Consider the following 23,800-nt stretch of genomic DNA (forward strand, 5'->3'; position numbering starts at 1 on the left):
AGGTATGCGTACAGAAGTCATTAGTGGGCTTACAACGTAGTTACCCCTCCCTGTCTACACACTGTAGTCCCCCCTTCACAAACACTGGCTATATCATCCATTAAACACTACTGATCTCTTGTACCTTATTTCACTTGTTGGACAACTTTACTATATCATAGGGTTTATTCAGCCTCGTTCATGTTTGTAAAATTACAAACTTTATGAGCTGCCACCTGACGTACACAAAGGGTGCCAACATGCCAAGTTTCAATTATATCCAGGAAACTGGCACATTACAGAGATGTGAATACAAGATAGAAGATACTTATAACATATCTCAAGGGAGCTGGGAATAAAAGACTGGATAGAAGTTCTTTACAATGATGATGGAATGTGGATGATGAAGGATTACAAACCTAATTCTGTTTTTACATTATTTTAGGGATAACATTGCTGAAGTCAATATATTCACAGCACTGTAAAAGCAATGTAAGTAAAATCACAAGCAGGCTCTATATATTTTATCTTTGTCTTGGATAGTATCTGAAGTAGGTTGGCTTTTAGGATGACTAGGGAAACACACACACACACACACACACACACACACTAAACTTTAATATATAATTTCCCTAGCCATCCTAAAAGCAAACCTACTTCAGATATGCTATATCAGATATGAGATAATTTCCCTAAAAAATAAAAAGCTCTGCTGACAATCATTCAAATTTTCTCACCCCTTAGATTCTTAACAAAATCTTCAAGCTTCATCTTGCGTTCTGGTTTCACATTTGGGCTATACATGTCTGTGTTTAACAATATGATTGCAAAAGCTAGGATGAAGATGGTATCAGGATTTCGGAACTGTCTCACAACGCCGGGATTGCAGATACAGTATCGCTGGCTGTAAGAAACAAAGGGGGGAAGTCAGCTAGCGTTAAGAAATGCTGTGTGACCAAAACCAAATCAATGAATGGTTACATTCAAGATGTCGAGTTTGGTATCCTTTATGCTTCATACACATTTAGTTTTCTGTAGTACTTCTCTGCCCAATCACATTCTCAGAATTAACATCCTAGAATGCTAAAGGCTTAAGTTTTCCATTTTACAACCAGTAAACTCATTGGCCAGGCCAGATCCTCATTTCAGATAGATTCATTAACTTCGATATTCCGCTGACGTCAGTGGAGCTACACCAGCTTACAGCAGCTGAGGATCTGGCCAGGATTTTTACATTTATATTTTAGATGCTTTACATTTTTTCCTTCCACAATAAAGAACATTTGTGTGGGTTTTCACAAATTAATGCTCTTTGCCCCACTGTGCTAAACTGCTTAACAAAAGGTTAAAAAAAGTACATGGAGATACTGTAAAAAGTAAACAAAGTCCAATGCCTCAAGGTACAGAAACCAAGCTCATAAATTACAAGAGTTAATTTTCAGGGACAGATATCTGAAGTTTAAAATAAAAAAATCTTACCAATCAAACTGATTTTGGAGAGAATTTTTCTGTTTAAAAGCACAGCTTATATTATATAAATGCATAATAAAAATAATTACATGAACAATATGCATTAGCAATGGCACACAAAACTTCCTTATTCTATATTTAATGTATAAAAGTAAACACCTTCCGTCATTTAACTGCATAAATCCCCCCGATTATTCTCAAAGGCAGCTTAATAAAGCAGGGAATAGCCTAACTCTACCCAATCTCTTCGTCTCACATGTGACAGCTGGATCATGTCAGGTGCTCTGACAACTTATTTCAGTGCCATACCTAAAAGCTTCAATGAGTCGTTCTACTTTCTGAGCTTCTCCTTGAACACGGATATGAGCCTGAAATTTCCTGAGTGCTTCATCCAGTTCCATTGCTGAGAAGTCCATCTCATCCACAACGCAGCTAGGACAAAACACATTCTCATTTGTTCTTTGCCCTTCCAACAATATATTTTTTTCAAAATACATTATATAGGAAAAAAAGCTGAGTGGCTTCAGCTACTCCCAGTTCTAGTAAAATACAAAGCCACAAATGCATCTCAGAACACCAGTAATTGTCCATGAAAGCGTGAGAGGAGAATTGTAAGAAATTGATCAACTGGGAGTGGGCCGGTGGGGGAAGAGTAGCTGTGAACAAGCCATTATTACTCTTTATTGCAGAGCTGCCTATGTGATGGACGCTGATCAATGTAAAAAACTCCACACTGTCACGAATCATTATCAGTCTTGTGCTCTCAAATCAGCAAATTATCACCAGGCACCTCTAATAATAATAAAAGATGCCATATGGATTAAAATACTGACTCAAACAGCTGCAGAAAATAGGATATACTGTACCAAGCGGCTGTGGATGCAATTTTTTTTTTTTTTTTTTTTTTTTTGTAAACAGCAGTGTGGCTTTGCATGATATTTTTATGGGACATTTTGGTCTTTTTTGCAATAAATCTCATCTCATCATTCACCCCATCCTTCAGTTTACTCATGCTCAGCAAGGCAAATATCTTCTTCCTTGGAATAGACAGTACTGAGAACTATTAAAATGGGATGATCACTGAACAAACTACATCACTCTAACACAGGGGTGGGCAAACTATGGCCCGGGGGCCACATCTGGCCCTCCAGACATTTTAATTTGGCCCTTGAGCTCCCGCTGGGGATCAGGGCCTGGGGCTTGCCCACTCCACATGTGCCATGCCTCTGCTTCTGGGAGCCATGAAGAGCCATGTCCCCACTCTAGCTTTTATATGTAGGGGCAGCCAGGAGACTCAGCACATTGCCCCCACCTCAAGTGCCGCCCCGTAGCTCCCATTGGCTGGGAGCTGCAGGGGCAGCGCCCGTGGATAGGGCAGCATGCACAGCCGCCTAGCCACGACTCCGCATAGAAGCCAGAGGGAGGACATGCAGCTGCTTCCAGGAGCTGCTTGAGATAAGCACTGCCCAGAACCTGCACCCAACCCCCTCCCACACCCCAACCCCCCTCGCACCCTCTGAACCCCTCGGTCCCAGCCCAGAGCACCTTCCTTCACCCCCAACCCTTCATCTCAAGCCCCACCCCAGAGCCTGCACCCCAGCTAGAGCCCCCACTCTCCCCACACACCCCAACCTGCTGTCCCAAACTGGAGCCCCCTCCTGCACTCCGAACTCCTCATTTCTGGTCCCATTTCAGAGCCTCCACCCCCAGCTGGAGTCCTCCCACACCCCAATGCCCAATTTTGTGAGAATTTATGGCCCACTATACAATTTCCATACCCAGATGTGGCCCTCGGGCCAAGAAGTTTGCCCACCCCTGCTCTAACACCTTGTTTAAAGGCTACTTTCAAATCAGAGAGTCGTTGGTTCCTTTTATTCTAACTTGGCTTTTAGGTTTTAATAACCAAGCATGAATCACTGCAAGTTATAGCACCGTAATGCAGATGCTACCATAATAAAGTATGATCCAGGTTAAAAGGCTTGTTATTAAATGTACTGCTGTACGGTGATAGACTAGCATACACTTTTCTTTTGAAAGATGAAGCACTGTGCTACCACAGTTTAATTCTAAAGCCTTTTAATGACTTCAGCCCATATGCTTTCCTTCTGTGCAAAAGAGCAAGGAGAAAAACAAAAGAGCTGTGCACTCCTCCAGGTTCATCCCTATAAGGACAATGTTGATTCCACAAACACAACAGAACCACTATTGTAAACTCTAGATGTTTGGAACATCACTGTCTCTTCAACATTGGAGAACTTTTTTTTGTTTTTTTTTAAAGGGTTGGAACTGCAGGCACCTGGATCAGCGGTGGTAGAGTCAAATAAAGTGAAGATATTAGGGGTATCTGGGTCTCCAAATATCCTTGGCCAGCAGTACAATGGAAAGCTTCCTCCATCATCCTTCCAACATCCTCTCATCAGCAAGAGAGACAGTAGCTATGCTGCCAGTGGCTAGATCTCATAACTGCAAGTACTAACTTCAATCAGCATTCGCTTCCTGTGATCTTTACTCCAGGTCTTCTTACATTTTTATGGGTTGTGTGTGTGGAGGATGACATGTCACTTAGTATGGCTTCTTCCTAGTGCCTATTCCCTGTCTGCTGTTTCTTTGCAGACTTTATGCAGAGTGGAGAAAGGAGGGTACAAAGGAACAACCCGCTCAGTTGCTTTTTGCATCAGTGTAACACCACAATTGCCTCTGAGGTTTAGCTCCCTACTGTACTGCTGTGGAGAGCACAATGGTCTTGAAGTTTTATGAAGAATTCTGTAATGGAATTAACTGAAAGGAGGAGGTTGTAATACACAACACCATGTTTTCCACATGTCACTTGTATGCTGTGACTTTTATCTAACTATTCACTCACACTGCTAGACATTTGGTTTTTTAATACAAATCCCATTTGTTAAAAGAAAGTACATGGGCGGACAGAAAGCCAGATCCTCAGCCGTGCTGGTATGGCATGGCAGGAGGGAGAAAGGTGTCCTTACGGCCACCACGGGGTACTTTAGCAGCCAAGGATCCCTACCATACTGCAGTGCTCTAGCCATGCCCCTTGACACACCTCATATCCTGGCAAGGGGTATAGCATCAAGACATTATGTCAACTCTATGCCACCCAGGGAGACTATGACATTAGGGGAATCCCCAGCTAGCCAATTATGGCACACTGCAAAGCAGCTGAAGAATGGCAATGATCCAGTCCAGAGCATGAAATGTAGATTGTTTTCTTGGAGGTTTTCAAAATTGCATGGTGAAGACGTTTTAAAACAATTAAATGTTCCCATGCAATATTTGCATGTTTATGCTCATGTATGAGAACCAGGAAGTGCACCGTGATGACAAATGAAATATATAATCAAGCACACAAAATAAAAGCATCAATCATGGAAAGTAACTAAATGTTTAAAATTATTTTTACTACCTTAGCTGTTATGAGAATCAAGGAATGGAATTATGTTTCAAGTATGATTTTTTTAATATATAATTTTAAGTGTGATAGCACGTCTTTATCAGAGATAGAAAAAACAGTCACTGTTTTGTTGTAGTGCAACAAAGAATGCATGTGACCATCCCTAATAGCAGGTCAGCTTGGTTAAAACAGTTGTACTTTTTTGCTGCCAACGCTCACAGTGCTATACGCGAGTCAATTATGCTATCTTGGGGCTGCCTCAGAATTTTTTTTCTTAACATGACTGGGGCAGGTTATTTTAAGAACAGATTAACTGCAGCAAAAATACAGTCAGAAGGTCATAGGCAGGTGGATGTCCTTTTTGGCAATTTACACATCCAGGAAATCTCATCAAACATACACCATCTGGCTATCAATGAGATTCTTACCCAATTTTCTGCTATGTTGCCCAAAGCACAGTGAGATTAAATGATTTGCCCAAGATCACACAGTGAATCAATGACTCATTTTAGGTTAGAATCCAGCCTCTTCCTTGCTCATCATAGTTTACTTTGATCATTAGACAATATGCCTTCCTTGGAAAATCTTCACCCCAGTCTAATATTGGCACAGATCCAGGGAATGATTAGAATGGGCCTGCTGAATAGCCAGCCTGATTGGCTGAACTGTTGAATTTATAACTGGAGATATACTAATCTCCTAGAGCTGGAAGAGACCTTGAAAGGTTGTCAAGTCCAGCCCCCTGCCTTCACTGGCAGGATCAATTTTTACCCCAGATCCCTAAGTGGCCCCCTCAAGGATTGAACTCACAATCCTGGGTTTAGCAGGCCAATGCTCAAACCACTGAGGTATCTCTTCCCTTGTGAAATGAACTGAAATCTATTACTTCTTTAGGGCAAGTCACTAAACTTCACTGCATACCTTTGTGTAGAACCCACATTCCCTATTAAGTTATCTTCTCCTGCTGTTTGTACAGTAAAGATGCAGCTCTTGAACCATAAGGTTTACAAATAAAAGGCTCCTCTAAGCAAAGGTCTATGATGTGTGTATAAATGCAAATACATTATACTAATACACTGTTCAGCATGCACGGTTGAGACACAGAGGTTCTAACAGCAACAGCTTTGTAAATCTTGTGCACACACAGTAACAGATCAAGCTACACATTTAGTAAGAAAAAAAATACTATCTATCTATTTGAAACAAGGCCTAGTGAAAAGCTGGTGTGGGAACCTCATTTTCATTTGCTTCATTTGGGTGCATGAAATTGTGCACTGCCATAGTGCATTTAACTTCCACGCTTTAGAGAAAAAAAACAAACTGCCTGTGACTGATGTTCCCGATCATACAATCCCATTTTGGCTTCAGAGTCCATGATTCATCGAGGTGGGTGTGGCAGGATGGAGTTAGAGACACATTAACCATTAGGGACAACTGGCCTATGCCTACAGTACCAGGTTCTGGGTCAGCTGATGACATCAACGATACCTTCATGGGCAACTGGAAGAGTTCATGTGCAGTAATCTGCCCACATCATGTGGTATTGTGCAACACAAGAGGTCCCCACAGATCCATCCCACATTTAGGTAAGCAACGATACTACAAAGCAGCAGCACTGCCAATCCCAGGCTTTCCAGAATCATGACTCAGATCTCCAAAATTATGAAAATGGCTTAAAAATCATGAGATTTAAAAAAATTATACTTTGGAGGTTCTTTTACTTTGCTTTCTGGTTTTTATGGCTTTAGGGGGGTCATGTGTTCGGGATTTTCTCTGTAGTGATTAGGGCTAGAAACTTATTTTAAAAAATGAATGCCCAGGTTCTCATGTAATCACATGGCTCCTGGAGCTTGGCTTTAAAAGAAATACTGACTACCATGAGACTTGGGATAACATTACAAGAGGTTAGTGAATTAGCAATGCTGAGTGGGGCTCCTAGGGCTGGATTCATCTCCAGTAAACTCAAGGGAAGATTTTCCCTGCGGGCTGAATTAAGCCTCCGTTGACCAGGCTCAGAAAGTGATTTTCCAATCGTTTTTAAACTTAAAATCCCCCATAGGCCCTAAAGCCAGGAAAAACATTCAGTCCTCAATAAACGCTATTTCTATGCAAATCTCAGCAATTTTTTGCTGTGGTCTTGGCCACAACTGTGGGCTTATAATTTTTGTTTTGTCCTTTTACACTGGGAAAAGGGTATTTCTCCCCCCCCCCCATGTACCCTATGCAGTTACATAGCCTGTTAAACATCTAGCTGGCTGTTTGTGCAGTAAGTAGCAATTCTTCATGCAAGTCACATATGCACAAGACAATAAATCTAGGGTGAGATGCGACGAGCTTTGTTAGGCGAGTGAGTCATCCACACAGGTCGTGAAAAGAATCGCTGCTAAATGAAATATCAAATCACTTAAAATAAACAAAAGCAACCTCCATCCTTAACAGACAGTATTTGAAAAACCTTAACCAAACTATTGATGAGTGCAATTTGCTGCTCCACTTTTGCTTTCCTTTTGAAATAGGTTTTTATCTAATCCTTTCCAAGAAACTGGTTCTCAGACACCCTTATTAGACAAGTGCCAGCACAAGAAGTGCCTGTGTATCTATGAAATAGTAATGGTTATTTCACGTTCCTTTACTGATGAAGTGTCGTGTAGCATATAATTTTTTTAATTTTTTTTAAATTTCACACAGTAAATTATTTCAGAGCTTGAGGAAGGAAAACGGTCTCAAAATTAATAGACAGTCCTCCCCAGTGAAATTACAACAAATTTAGAGTAAACATGAATTCTATAATGTATATAAATCCTTATAAGCGTCCTACTTGATCAGTTTTGTTGAGAAATGTTAGCATTGCTGGCAAGTAAGGAAGAATATTTATTTTTGCCTGTTTTGTTAATCCTTACATTCTGGCAGTTTTTTCTCTGAAAACACTTTCATTCCACACACAAAATATTCTGTGAGCATTAGCCTCTTTAAGTGTTCCACAGAGCACACGTGAATACTTGAGTGCTCCATCCCATCCCCTCACACGCTACTCACTCCAATACATCTCGGTTGAACTGCTTCTGTCGGTTGCCCAAAAACTCTCCAATCATCTGTCTGCTTAGTCCTTTCCTTTGCAGGAGAAAATGGGCGACACCAACTGGAGTGTCTGGCACGAAACCTCTTTCAATTAGGTACTGGACTCCTTTTTCAGGTTTTCTAGGGAGAAACAAACATAAAACCAGTTATTTAATTTCCTTCATTCCCATATGCATTTGAGTTTTTCCCCAAACCTCATCTGTCCATAAGTAACATTAGACTGGCTGAGTTAGAAGGCGGACTGCTGTAGGTTTAAGATAAATGTAGTCATATTGTAAAACCCATAGAGTGGTTTTAGTTTTAATGGTGTATTTGCTTTTAAACAGATCTTCATGGTGAAGAGGTACTAAAAAATCTCCCCAACTGCATTTCTGCAGTATTCATCCAAACTAAGTTGACTCTTCTCCCTGATCTTTCCAGGAGCTAGGCTATCCAATCGCACCACGTAAGAGGCTTCAGACATACTATGGAACTTAATACACCATAAGACAAGGTCTAGAACGACCATCAACATCAGATACTAAACTGAAGACATCTTGTGCTATCAATGAGAGAGTGCCATGTCCTCTGAAAACAATTACAAAAAAAAAAAAATCTAACCAACATATCTAAATCCCAGATTACGCAGAAAGTAAAAGGCATCTAAAATGGTACATCTCACAAGCTGAAGGACAAGAAGAGAAGAGCAACAGAAAATGCAACTACTACAAAGGTGGGAGAAGACATAAATCAAAGAAGGGGTAACCCCCTCCTTTAATTTACAACTTCTTCCAGCTTCTTGAAATATACATCACAACAGTTTTGACTCTATTAGATTCCAATTCCTTCACAATCATTTAATTCTGTGTAATTTACACTCCTTTCTACACCTCCAAATTTAGCTCTGCATGATTTCAGATCCCATAAAAATAAAAAAAAGTACGCAGCTATTTTTCTGACAAACATATTAAATGGTGAGGATTTCCTGCTATAAATCTGTGTCTTAGGCAGTCATATATTTTTGCTCGCATTTTAAATGACAAAGTCCTGCTCACAGCACAAACAGTAGGTTATGTTTCCAGTGCTGCTACCCAGTGGACGTCCACAGTTTGTAATGCAATACAATACCTTCACAGCTCCAGTAGTTTCATCGCCTTCTCTATTTTATAAAAATTAGGACACAATGGACACTTGTAAAAATGAACAATTTGCAGCTTTCCAGATGAGCTGAAGGATATTGCATTTCTTAATGCTTGTGAAATCAATTTCAAAGAACAAGGTGACCCTGCTATTTTTATACAAGGATGATCATACAACCCTTTCCTCACCATTTTTTTAAATGCTGAAAATAACATTACCAAATAACCCAGCATTCAGTTCCCATGCTCTGTGACATTACACTATTACACATTTGATGCCCAACTAAGTGTTAGGCAGATCAGAAAAATATATATATTTCATTAAAATGTAGAAGTCTCAAAAACTTCTGTTTTACAATCTCTTAAATCAAGTTTGATGGCTCTTTTCATTTGAAGCCAAAGAAGTAGTGTATGCAATTACCCCATGAGGACAAACTTGTAAAATAATCCTCCCCTAGTCCAAAAGAGATTATTTCATCAGACGAAAAATATTTAAGAGCTGTATTCTTATATTCTTGAATCACACTTCAGAATTCTGGATCTCCCTGAACTTCTAGTTTCACAACACACAAACATACAAAATCTATGACAGAAAATTTTCTCTACTAATGAACTGAGTTTCTGCACAGCATTTGCAGTGAAATGAACTCATGAACTTTCCATTCTGGCACAGATGCTAAGCAAGGAAAACAAAGGACCAATCAAAAAAGTAAGACTTCTCCCATCCACCAGAGACTATATCTTCTGCAGATTGAGAAGATACTGGATATTTTTTCCTAGGCTAATCTTAACTTTACCTGCCTTCCTCCTTCCCCCCTCAAAGAAAAACCCCAAACCAAAAATTAATGTTAATATGATCATGAAAAGAGTAGCAGGGGCATCTATCCACAGTCCTGGAACCCCCATTTACACGTAGGAAAATTTACACAGGAATTTTCCTTTCTGCTTATACAATATTGAAAACCACAAACTCATGGTTATAAGTAAAATGAACCATGATTTAAAAAAATGCAAAAGAAAAGAAGAGACTGTTATAAAGATTAGAGACCTACAGCATAAAGGGTCTAATTCAAGGTGTAAAGGTGTTGAGTCTATGGGGCTGCCTTAGAGATTTTGGGCCAGATCTTATGGAACTACACCACTTTGCACCAGCTGAGGGTCTTGCTCTTCACAGAAGCTTTTCTTTTTGTCTGGGAACATGAAATCACTTTAACAGACACTGGATAAAAGCCTCCAAAACTGACCTACAAATTCTACACAGCTATTTGAAGCAGGAGGCATTTTGCCCTTTCTTAATGCCTTAGTGAAATATCAGCAGTGAGTCAAGCAATCAAATATTTTGAAAAAGAAAATTCCATTTGGTTATAAAAAGTATGAAATGAAAATACTGCTTGTGAAAAGCTTCGGACTGGGAGCCCAGAACAAGGGCCGCCATTTACCCACATGACAATACAGTATTGGTGGCAGTAGTGTTAGCTTCATCAAAATGATGCACCAATATGATTCAACTCAAACTTGGAGAAGCCACCTCTAAGATAGAGACCAAAACTACCTTCTCAGCTATTTCCCACTAATTCCTGGCCTCATCTGCTGAGACCACCAGTTAGTCCGAAATACTCTGGCGTTTTGTTATAGTGATACCTGTGAACTACTTATTTCACACAGATGATGCTTTAGTGCACCAAAGAGTAAAAACATGTGATCCATGTACAATTTTAAAACTGGTTATAGCAATAAGGAGCCATAATATTTTTTCTATCTAAGTTTAGGGCAAAGAGATGGATGTGAAATTTCTAGAGTGACAATGGATGCTGATTTTAAGGAGGATTCTGGAAAAAGTTAAAACATCTACTTTATCATAATCAACAACAAACAGATGTCTGCAAACAGAACGAACAGTTCATTTACTCTTCTAGCAGAGGCAAATAGGACTAATAAAGCAAGTTTATAAAAGATTAAAACAGAAAAAAGTTAGTAACAGCCTAATTACAATCAAATTAATGGTCTAAGGAAGAAAGAGATTCTCCTAACTTCAGTATTATCTTAACTTTTGGTATCTTTTAACTTTGATGTGTAACTAACACATTTTCAGACCAGTGGCCACAATCGTAGTGAAAATCCTTTAATTTACCTTCTGATGACAGATACTTAACACAGAGAGTACTTCGTGCTGGAGCATATACACACCCATACATGCACTCCAAGCGCAGCAATGGGCTATGGATGATCACTTCCTTGATTCTACTGAGGAAAAGGGTGTTCCAGATTTGATTCTGACAAATAGGGAGAAACTGGTTGAGAATGTGATGGTGGAAGGCAGTTTGGGTGCAAGTGATCATGAAATGACAGAGTTCGTGATACTAAAGCATGGTGGAAGGGAAAAAGCAGAATAAAGACAATGGGCTTTAAGAAGGCAGACTTCCGCAAACTCAGAGGGCTGGTAGGTAAGATCAGTGGTGAGCTGGAACTGGTTGTTAAATTCAGAAGCTGGTTTAGAACTGGTTGTTAAAGGGGTGGGCAAACTCCAGCCCGTGGGACTGTCCTGCCTAGCCCACCTGAACTCCCGGCTGGGGAGGCTCCCCTGGCCCCTTCCCCGTCTCGCAGAGCCCATCACCAGCACTCTGGACCGCTCCTGGGCAGCTTTGCAGCTCCTGCTGCTTTGAACAGCATGGTAAGGGGGTGGGGCTGCGAGCTCCAGCGGGTTGCATGGCATCCATACATGCTGCCCTGAGCAGCACGGTAATGGGGCCAGGTCGGGGCTGGGAGGAGGGGATGGATAAGGGACAGGGAGCAGTTAGGGGAGTGGTCAGTGGACAGGAAACGGGGGGTTGGATAGGTGTGGGAGTTCCAGGGGTCTGTCAGGGCGGTGGTGGATGGGGTTGGGGCAATTGGGGGGGGAGGGTTGGGCTTGTACTCACCAAGCAGTGCTTAATAACTGGTTCCCTATTGGGTTGTCAGCAGCACTTCGGCGGCAGGTTGTTCACTCTCTCTGGGTCTTCGGCAGCACTGAAAGACTCACCGCCAAAGTGCCACCAAAGACCGAGTAGGGAACTGGTTATTAACATTTTGGCAGCTCATCACTGGGTAAGATCCCGTGGGAAGCATGCCTAAGGGAAAAAAGAGTTCAGGAGAGTTGGCAGTTTTTAAAGAGACATTATTAAGGGCAAACTATCTCAGTGTGCAGGAAAGATAGGAATTATGGCAAGAGACCATCCTGGTATAACCAGGAGATTTTCAATTACCTGAAATTCAAAAAAGAGTTATGCAAAAAGTGAAAACTAGATCAAATGACAAAGTATGAATAGGAACAAAATCAGAAAGACCAAGACACAAAATGAGAAACTAGCTAAAGACAAAGGGTAACAAGAAAATATTGTACAAATACATTAGAAGCAAGAGAAAGACCAAGGACAGGGTAGGCCTATTACACAGTGAGGAGACAAAGACAATAACAGAAAAGGCAGCAGTGGCTGAAGTGTTAAATGCCTTTTTTGTTTCAGTTTTCAGCAAAACGGTTAGCAGTGATTGGGTGACTAACATAGGGAACATAAGTATGAATGAGATAGGTAGGGTCAAAGGCTAAAATACGGGAAGAACAAGTTAAGAATTACAAGTTAGATGTCTTCAAGTAGGCAGGGCCTAATGAAATACATCCCAAAATAATGAAGAAACTGGCTGAAGAGATCTCTGCACCATTAGTGATTATCTTTAAGAACTCATAAAAGACTGGAGAGATCCCAGAGAACTGGGAAGAAGAAAATCTATAAGAAAAAGGAGGGAAAATGACAACCGAGGGAATTATAGACTAGTCAGTTTAACATCAGTACCCAGAAAGATAAAGGTTCAAATAATCAGTTTGTAAGCACCCGGAATATAAGCAGGTAATGTGTAACAGTCAACATGGATTTGCCAAGAAAAAATTACATCAAGCTAACCTACCTTGTTCTTTGATAAGGTAACAAGATTATGCTTGGATAATGGCATAGGGAGTACACTTATAAATGGTTGCAGAGGATACCAAGCTATGAGGGCTTGCAAGCACTTTGGAGGACAGGATTAGAATCTATAATGATTTTGAAAACTGGAGAAATGGTCTAAAGTAAATAGGATGAAATTCAATAAGGACAAATGCAAAAATATTACACTTAGGAAGGAATAATCAGTTACATAAACACAAAATGGGAAATGACTGTCTAGGTAGGAGAACTGCAGAAAAAGATCTGGAGGTTATTGTTGACCACAAACTAAATACAAGTCAAAATGTAATACTGATGCAAAAAAGCAATCACCACTTCGGGATGTATTAGCAAGTCTTCTAAGCAAGACATAAAGTAGTAATTTTTCCACTCAGCTCAGCACTGATGATGCGTCAATTGGAGTATTATATCTGGTGCTGGGCAGCACACTTTTGAGAAAGATGTGGACAAACTGGATGACCTCCAAAGGAGAGCAACAAAAATGATGACAGGTCCTATGTAACATGACCAATAAGGGATTGAAACAATTGGGATTGTTTAGTTTCGTTCGGAGAAGAGAAGACTGAGGGAGGACATGATACTACCTTCAAGTACCTAAAAGGTTGTTATAAAGGGTGATAAATAGGGCTGTCAAGCGATTAAAAAAATTAGCTGCGATTTAAAAAATTAACCGCAATTAATCACACTGTTAAACAATGATAGAATACCATTTGTTTAAATATTTTTGGATGTTTTCTACATTGTCAAATATATTAATTTCAATTAGAACACAGAAAACGAAGTGTACAGTACTCACTTTGTATTTATTTTTATTACAAATATTTTCACTGTAAAAATTATAAACAATAGAAATAGTATTTTTCAATTCACCTATACAAGAACTGTAGTGCAATCTCTTTATCGTGATAGTGTAATTTACAAATGTAGATTTTTTTTGTTACATAACTGCACTCAAAAACAAAACAATGTAAAACTTTACAGCCTACAAGTCCACTCAGTCCTACTTCAGCTAATTGCTCAGACAAACAAGTTTGGTTACAATTTGCAGGAGATAATGCTGCCTGCTTCTTATTTACAATGTAACCTGAAAGTGAGAACAGGTGTTTGCATGGCCCTGTTGTAGCCGACATTGCAAGATATTTACGTGCCAGATGCGCTAAGGATTCATATGTCCCTTCGTGCTTCAACCATCATTCCAGAAGACGTGTCCACGCTGATGATGGGTTCTGCTCGATAACGATCCAAAGCAGAGCAGTCTGATGCATGTTCATGTTCATCATCTGAGTCAGATGCCACCAGCAGAAGGTTGATTTTCTTTTTTGGTGGTTTGGGTTCTGTAGTTTCTGCATCTGAGTGTTGCTCTCTGAAGACATTTGAAAGCATGCTCCACTCTCATCCCTCTCAGATTTTGGAAGGCACTTCAGATTCTTAAACCTTGGGTCGAGTGCTGTATCTATCCTTAGAAATCTCACATTGGTACACTACAACTGGTATTTCTGTGTGTGTGTGGGGGGGGGGTTGGGTTTTTGTTTGTTTGATAAGTCAAGCTGCTTGAAAAATAAATGAGCACAGTTTGCACCTTTTTTAGAAACTGATTGTTTTGAACTATTTTACTTCCATTAAGAATGTATTTACTTACTTTTTAAGTATGATTTGTTCTAGAAGTGGAAGCCTAAACCTCAAGAAACAGCAAAATACTGGTCTGCTCATGTAGTTACACTATTACAGGTTCCCAGACTTTTCATTTCCACATTTATTGGAGGGTAGAATTATCAAAACAGCATCAGGAATTTTCATACCCACCAAAGACCATCTTGACTACAAATACAAGTCAATCCTGTTTCGATTCTGCTTAGGCAGAGGTCTAGGTGGCCTCTGTTCTGAGTTGCTCCATATTTGAGGGGAAAGTAATAAACTTGGTTACAATTAAAAACAACAAAAAACAGTAGTAACTCCACCTATCCAACACAGCTATTGCTGTCAGCAATAGGATTCTTTCTTCCTTATAACAGGGTTGACAGCAGCTTTATTTTATTTTATTTTTTTGCTGTCTCTCGGTCTATGTCTACATTAGAGACCTTTACAGCAGCACAGCTGTACCGTTGCAGCTGTGTCGCTCTAAGGTCTCCTGTGTATCTATGCTGACAGGAGAGAGAGTCTCCTGCCGGCTTTGGGCTGTCCACACTGGTGCTTCTGTCGGTGTAACTATCTTGGTCAGGGGTGGGTGTTTTTTCCCCTACACCCCTGCCCAACAAAAGTTTTACCAGCAAAGGCGCTCATATAGATATAGCCTCATTCAGAAAAGCCCGGAGGCCGACTACCTTTCAGTGGTGTGTGTGTGTGTGTGTGTGTGTGTGTGTGTGTGTGTGTGTGTGTGTGTGTGTGTGTGTGTGTGTGTGTGTGTGTGTGTGTGTGTGTGTGTGTGTGTGTGTGTGTGTGTGTGTGTGTGTGTGTGTGTGTGTGTGTGTGTGTGTGTGTGTAAGTAAATGTTCTGCTGCATCTTAATACATCAGACATTCCATTTCTACTCTTTTTATTATCTCATTCAAGAATTCTTGAGAAGAAGTGGAGTTGTCCTGAATATGTGCAATGCCAGAAGCATCCTGATCTCTCTGGTAAGTCGCTTACATTTTTGTCAATTCTGAATGACCAATGATAATTTTCACATGCATGGAGCTACCCTGATTTATGCTAAACCAACAGGGATAGTAACCAGTACTGCACATCAATGGCTAGCTACAAATCCCATCTTGCCAATGATGAATAGCAGTTCTTTCTAGCCCTTGGATTCCATAAAATACTGAATCTTTTAAATTAAAACTAAATCACTAAATCACATTTTCAGATGACATCAAATATTGGAAAAATAATTTAGTGCAATGACATCATGCTCTTAGGTCCAATGAGCTGTGAATTGCCAAGATAGGGAAACATTTTTCCAGCCCACCACAAATGCTGTATGACCAAAGATCAGAAAGTATGTTTCAGTCCCAGAGCCTCAGCATCACCACCCATCAGATGTGGCTCATATGCCTTATATGCCTGAACCATCACTCAAGGCTTCTGCACCCTAAGTGGACATACTAAAATGTGGTTGTACAAAATTATCCTGACCCTATGATCAAACTGTGACAGATATTGCAACTCCATGAAACATCTTTGGGGACAACTGTACAACATTTATGAATAGTTTATGTATGAATGTGTTCTGCTCCACAGGGAAGGGTTGCCACAGCTCCTACAGGAACTAAAAACAATGGAGGTTATTAAGGCAAGTTACTGAGACTAAACAACTCTAGAGAGGTACTGCCCCCTGTAGTGATTTGCATATACTGGTTCAAAGTGAATTTTCTAGAGGCTAGGAGACAAAGAAAGGGCATTTGGTATAACAGGATGAGTTTTGAATTGACACAGGGCCAGCCCTCTTTGGATTCAGCAAAAGAACGGACGCTTCTGTCAAGGGGTGGCCCTAACCGTTGAGGAATGGTTTGAAGAACTTCAGCCTGCTAAGGGCTTGCAAGACTGATGGGTGACTTTGGTAAGCTGACAGCATATGTACAGGAACTTTTACTGTTTTTATGTTTTTTTTTTTCTGGAATGCTTTTACACTAAGAATAATTGTGTTTTGCTTGCTTAGAAAGAGCTGTATGGTTACTTGGCCGTACACTGTTTATAGCCCTCAAGAGAGAAAGCAAAGCACAGTGGGTGGCCATTAGGCAGTCTGGTTTGCTGGGAATATCACAGCACATGGCAGAGGGCCGTGCAGCCTTAAAAGCCCAAATCAGAAAACTGTCGAGGGTCCCTGCCCAGAGACAAGTGATGGCTGGAGACTTGAGACCTGATTGGGCACACCTGGAGGGGACCATGGAGGGGGGAATACAAGCGCAGTTACCCTGAAGTGCCAGTAGACCTTTGTTTTTACTTTTGAAATATGAAAAATGATCTTCAAAACATCCTCTGTACACTCAGTTTGTATGTACCAGGTATTCTAGCATGAGACTGCTCTTTTTTAGCCCCTGGCTTCTGTCATACAACACGGGACAGGTTACAACAGGTTTTGTTCAATTTGTGTGTGGCCTTTTCCCCCCCATTTTTTCAACCAAACCCAAAAACTGGGAGAAAAAATTGGTTTTCATTCTCTAATGGGGTGAGAGTGCAGGTGGGTGGGCAGTTACAAGGGAGAGAAAAGAGAAGACCAAAACCACATTTTTATGGTTTTTCATCTAAAATTAAAAAAATAAAATAAAAATTTCTGCCACCTTTTAATTTTCAGTCCATTTTTTGTTAAAAAAAAATGTACAAGAAAAGTTTGGCTGGTTTTAGTTAATACAAAAGGGTTTGCTGTACATGGACTCCAGCAATTCTCTTACACAATTGATCTATTTGTTGGGCCCTCCTCCCTAACTGCTCTTAATGGAATACAAACCAAAACACAAATCAAAGCATTGAGCCTAAATGTAGGTAAAACTCGTCCATACTACTGACTTGTAAAACATGCAGAACCAATGCATCCAAAATCACAGCTCATTTTCAGAGCTCAAAAAATAGCAAACACACAGACACAAACCTGGATGGCGGCACTGGAGTAGTAAATGCACATCAAGCTGCTGCCTTTATGCTAGATTTTGTCTTCGGTAATGCTTAGTAGCTTTTGAACTAGAGTCGGGATTTATTCACAAGACATGTACAACCACAGATGCTTGACCCTCTTAAAACTTGGAATTTGTATCTGGTTTGATGGAGGTGAAGAAACCCTCAACCATTCGTGAAGCCTCCATAAAAGGAATTCAGTCCTTCCAAAAGCACATCCATATTTTTCAGTTTCTCCCTTAAGTTCAGGCAAATACACTACTGTGAAGGAACTTTGACCTAGGTGCGGTTAATAAACAAGCAAATGAGAGCAAGAACCGTGACCTCGGTTTAAAGGCCATCTATATTACACAGAGCAATGATCCACATTCTGAAGCTTAGGAACACTTTTCACAAGAGGGAATCAATCCAGCTTTAATGCCAGTAAGTCTTCTTGGAGTCTACTGATGGGATCAGTAGTGATTCCAGTTTGAAAAATCTCTATAGCACTCATACAACCAAGCACTAGTCTGTAATTGAAACTTACACAAAGAAATCTACTACAGTACTAAAACCCTGTTCCAGGAAAGATTAATCCTTTAATACAAGAAATCAGACATGTCTCAGTCTGAGTTTGGAAATCAAAATACTTTTTAAATAGCTAAGATGGCAAACAGTAGGCTGACTGGACACTAATTCTGGCAGGCAGCAAAGTTTTGCTTCAACAGCTTCACTTCTTTTCTTCCGTTGTATTCAGCTTCCTACTGCTGCAGCATTGCAGCTATTTAAAAGAAATTGCTGAGCTTATTTTAAACCTTCTGGGAAAGAAGGAAAAAAACAACCTTAAAATGCTACAAAAATCAGAGCCAAAGGAACACTCTGTCAGAGTTCTTTCCACAACAAGGCAAGGGAAGAAAGGAATAAAAAAAAAGGAAGAAGAGTAGAGAGATCAACTGCAGTGTCTGATCTACGCCTTCCTAATACCGAGGAACTATTTAATGAACAGAAAGAGGAACGAATGTAAAACATGTTTCTGCTGGTAATAAAGGGAGATATCCTCCCCTGATCAGGAAAAACCAACTTACAGGCAATGTAACTCAGCAAGCTGAAACCTGCTATTTTCTTCAGCGTAAGCCATTGGCTGTGTGTGCTTAGAGGGGTCAGGGGGAGTGGGGTTAACCTCTTACAGAACGGTATGGGATGTGACTCTTCTAGCCCACAGAGCTGATGAGAAACACAAGGAAATGTTGCGGATCTTGGGACACTTGCAGAAGGCGGGTGCTTTTTTGCTTCCATGCTCACCACTCCCTAAATCTTCTCCCCAATACGTGAAAGGGAAGACAGTGTAAAATGATGCAAACAGAGTGAGCATTACCTCACGGTGAACAATCCCTGTGCCTTTGGAGGGGGAGAGAATGATGTCATGGAGAGCAGTGATCCCACCACACCCTCCTGCCTTGCCAAGATACAAGCTCATAGTTTGAATGCCCAAACAGCGGAGGGGCTTTCACAGGATCATCACAGAAAACAGGGACGCTGATGACAGACAGTCTGCTCCTTATTTTATATGCCTCAGCTATCCCACTGGAGCCAGGCTTTGGTGCCCTTCACTAGTACTTTGGAGGGAAAAACTGGTCACCAAGTCATCAGAAATTGGGTTGTAACCAGCTATACAAAATGGGATGTAAAGCAAAAAACATAACAGAGCTAAAGGAGTGGTTGAATTACAGTAGAACCTCAGAGTTACAAACAGTTTGGGAATGGAGGTTGTTGGTAATGATGAGCAAAACATTATGGTTCTTTCAAAAAAATTTACAAATGAGCATTGACTTAGTACAGCTTTGAAACTTTCTGATGCAGGAGAAAATGCACCTTCCCTTTATATTTTTAGTAGTTTACATGTAACACAGTACTGTACTTGCACTTTTTTTTTGGTCTCTGATACTGCCTAATTGTGTACTTCCGGTTCCAAATGAGGGGTGTGGTTGACAGGTCAGTTCGTAACTCTGGGGTTCTACTGGACGGATACTAAAACGCTGGGTCTTGGCGTTACTTACAGCCATACAAGTTAGAAAATAGAAGACATCTGTGCAGTCTTCTGGTACTTCACCACTCTCCCCTATAGCCTATTCCATGGGATCTCTCACTGTCAGGTAGTTTTCGCTGCTAATCAGCCTCAAGACTCCTGCTTTATTTCATTCTATTACTCTTCTTTATCTCCTTCCCTCCTCTCCCAGTAACCCATTAATTCATAGCTTGCTTTGATGTCTCTACTTTTCAAATACCTGTAGCCAGGTATGTCCCCTCTTAGATGTGGTTTAACAAGGGACACCTTTACTTCTTTTAAATCTTTTCTCATGAATCATTCTCTGCAGTCCCTTCGATAGTGTTGTAGGTTTGATAAAATGCTCTCCAGTTTCTCTGCATCTTTCTGGTATTAAGGAGCCCTTCTGTTTAAAACTCTAATTTTTAAAAAGCAAGTACCTTCTGATAAAATGAAGAAACATTGTGGGCAAGTGAGTAGGGCATTGGACTGGACTGTGGACTCAGGAGAGCTGGTTTCTATTCCCAGTGCAGACACCAATCTGTAAGTCACTTCTCTCTCTCTCTTTTCCCATCTGTAAAATGGGGATAATGATACTGACTTCCACTATAAAGCATTTTGAGATCTTAGATGAAAGGGGTTATACAAGAGCTAGATATTAATTGTTACTAGAAGGGGCCTATTTACTGAGGAGCATCTACTTTCCCCTCCTTTGCAACTATAGACAGGAGAACCAGGGCATGGACAGAGATTCCAGTGTTTTATAGGGGCTACCATTCTCTTGCTTGTGACGTGAGTGGTATAAAGGCCTATACAGTCTGAAGTAGCTGCCAGAGGGTAGTTGCACAGCAACCCCAGGGCTTGGGAGGAATGATTCTTCCACACTTGCCCCAGGCACATCTACTCAGTGCCCTGGCCTGCTTCTCAGGCCATTTGCTGAATGGAAGATTGGGCCAAAGTGCCTCGTTCTACTCTCAGTTACACCCTTGCTAGCCAGAGAACAGAGTTCCTTAGGATTTACATGGGTGTAATTTAGAGTTCATCCCCAAAGAAGTGATCTTAGTGTCCTGTTTTAGCTGATAAAGAGGTGCGGAGATAATAAAAGGAACAAACTCTGTAGCCATCTCTTCAGAAAACTGGATAGAGAATTTAACCAAATGGTTCCAGCATCATTTTCCGTGAGATCACAAAGCAGCTTCTTTGTTACCCACCAGGTGGCAAAGTGCTGGGTAAATTATGTACCGCACAGAATGTCTGGTACTGTGCAATGTTCTGGCTTGTCTGAAAATTATCACCTGAAAAAGACAGGATCATAAAACCCTTTATCCCTTTTCCCCCTGCAGCCACCCAGTTCCATGGAAACAGGAACAGCAGTCTGCAGCCGAGCTGCTAGAGCAGTGGGAAATTTCTGATGCAGCTACAGACTGAGCCCCATAAGTGCTGTTTGGCAAATAGAAAGTAGTGACTTTGGGAGCCAAATCCTGCTCACCCATATGCAGAGGAGTTGTCCTACTGATTTCAGTGTGCGCTGAGTAGGATTTTGCCTTAGGAACCAGACAGCTTCTAAAATCTGTATTATTCTAACAGAAAAGAACAAAGCGCTGAAAAAAAAAAACATGCTGTGGTTGTTTTGTGGCTGTTTAAGACTCCCTCTCTCGTGGCTGCTGGGAGGGTTTTCTCTTCCCCAACCTCTATCTGACCCCTTTTCCTAGCTGCTTATTTTGGTTTGCTTGTTCAGTATTTCACTCCATGGCCACCTCCCACCCTCATCTGCCCTTGTCTCAATCTTGCATTTTCCAGGCAACACAGCAAGCAGGTGACCCTGTGCAGTCGGCGCTTTGTTCACTGTGCCCGGTGCTAGGCAGAACAAAAGAAGCTTCGTGAGACTTTAGACTTCCCAAGAGATGTATGGGCTCCTTAAGTGTGGCTTGCACAGGTGGAGTATCACTTCCCTAATGGTTCTCCCATAACTGTCAGCTGTGATTCAAATCAGGTGACATGGTGTCCTTGAAAATCAGTAACAGCTCCTGTTTTACAGGTCTGTTCCACTGTCCCTGCTGCACACGATCTCTCTCTCTCTGCCTCACTCCCTGCCTCCCAAGAAAAGAACAAAAGTGTTTTGTCCCTGCTCTTGCAAACCCCTGCAGACTTAACCACCTGAAGCAGCTGATTATCACATGACCCAGTGAAACTGGTGCCAAGCTCACTAAGCAAATATGCTTCTCAAGGACTTCCCCTACCAGGCCTGTCTCATGTGAATACTCTGCCCTATGCAGCTCCTCTCCCCCGACCCCAAAAAACCTGCATGACTCCTCCAGCCAGGTCTCCCATACAGAGAGTCAAATCTACAGGATGGTGGGGAAGGAGAACGGAGGATGCCAGGCTGAGGAGGAGGGAGTGAGACTGGGCACCCCTTTTTTCTTTCTCCTGGCTCCAGCTTCCAAAACCCTTCTGTGCATATCTCCCTAACCCCCATCCAAACTGGAGGCCTCTGCATAGATGCACAGGCAGCTGTTCCCAGTTTTCCACTTTGAAAATCTGGTCACGGGGCATTTGAGGGGAAAATAGACTGGCTGACAACTCTTGGCCTGCACAATCATGTCAGATATTCACTTGGTTTGAACTGTGGGCAGCCAACCAAATGCCTCCTTTTATAATAGTCATTTTCTAGTAAAAACATCCAAAATGCCCATCCAGGCTCTGTGAAAGCAGAATATTTGCCTATTCCTAGCATGAAGCATTTAGAGGGAAACATGTGCTTGGAATATTTAAGAGCAAAAGGATCTGATTGGCTGACGATGAGGTAATCGTTCATTTAGACTTCCATAAGACATTCACACATCTTTTATGCTGGGGACACTGCAGCTTTTCAAAGGCTAGATTTAATTTTCAACATTTGGTAAGGTTTATACTCCCTCTTAAAGTCAATAAAGGGAATCCCCACATGCATACCTGAAATAAGCATTTAAATACACTATTGGCTGAATCTCACATGGTTACACATTTCATATGTTCTTTGGGCAGAACACTATGTACTCTGAAGGACCCATTTTGCTGGGGGAGAGGAGTCCTCGGGAGAAAAATACCAGCATTTGTAAAACAAAAAGGCAGATCAAAAACATAGGACTCTTCCTTAGGTGTTCTAATCTATGGCCAAGTGTTTTTAGAACTAATGAGAGTCATATTATGAACATTTTCTTCTTCTTACATACTCCTCTGCATGTTAGGGGACTAACTACACGGAGTGCTTTGATTTTAATTTGTCTTGGAACGGTCTGTTGTTGAGTAATCTGCTATCCAGATGTTCCAGCAACAATAGTAACATCCCTGTTATACTGCATATAGTCAATGTAGGTTGACAAACGTCTCTGATATGAAATCCTAGGCAAGTCTTTCCCTCCCCCCACCTTTTCTTGTTCTAGAGAATCAAATATATTCTTCACAGAAGAAACACAATTTAACAAGCTACGAAGGGTCAAATGACGTCCACAAAAGAAAAAAATGGGCAAAATTCAAAGAACTCTGTCTGATCAGACTCCCTCTTCAGAAATAAACTTATAGAAAGCCTAATACCAGCAAATATGTCTCCACTACATTTTTATTTTAAAATTCCAATGGAGTCATTTCTACAAAATTCCCCTTTTAGATTTTGCAGCCCAGACATTACAACATTGAACTGATGCATGAGAATGGAGGAGAACTGGACTATAAACAAATGGGAAATCATTTTCAACCTCCAAACCAAATTGAAATTTAAAAAGTAAACTTAATCAGTAAAAAGAGTGAAAAGTTGGAGTACTAAAAGTTCTTTCAGCTTTATTAAGATAAAAGGATTATTTGTAACATACACATGGGTGAGGTAATTGGATACAGCATTTTTAAAATATCTTTTTAAAACCTGACCGTAGTCTTTAAAGATTTCCAATCCATCCTTTACTCAAAGAACTGTGGGAAGAAGTTGCAGGAGTATAAAATCAGTGTTTTATGAACTCAAAGCATCTAGGGGTCCAAATTGCCTCCAATCTAGAAAAAAAATGATGTAAATTATGTGCCTCTGTTGAATAGGCTTAAAGACTGATAAAAAAGGACAAGCTAATAACACTATGAATTGGTTGATACGTCCCTTCTTCCCAAAATTACATTCTTATTTCAAAGA

General features: G+C 40.8%; 1 protein-coding gene across 3 annotated transcripts in view; it reads right to left on the minus strand.

Annotated features, from left to right (window-relative positions):
- Positions 1–23,800, minus strand: part of IQSEC1 (IQ motif and Sec7 domain 1) — a 710,112-nt gene that overhangs the window by 43,547 nt on the left and 642,765 nt on the right. For all 3 annotated transcript variants that reach the window (XM_030568827.1, XM_030568826.1, XM_030568829.1), the window contains exons 6-8: positions 7,895–8,056; positions 1,759–1,881; positions 717–883 (exon numbers count right to left, since the gene is read on the minus strand). In XM_030568827.1, coding sequence (XP_030424687.1) covers positions 717–883; positions 1,759–1,881; positions 7,895–8,056 — 452 coding nt within the window. The remainder of the gene's footprint in view (positions 1–716; positions 884–1,758; positions 1,882–7,894; positions 8,057–23,800) is intronic.

This window comes from Gopherus evgoodei, chromosome 7 (genome assembly GCF_007399415.2).
Source record: "Gopherus evgoodei ecotype Sinaloan lineage chromosome 7, rGopEvg1_v1.p, whole genome shotgun sequence".
In the NCBI taxonomy this organism is placed as follows: domain Eukaryota; kingdom Metazoa; phylum Chordata; order Testudines; family Testudinidae; genus Gopherus; species Gopherus evgoodei.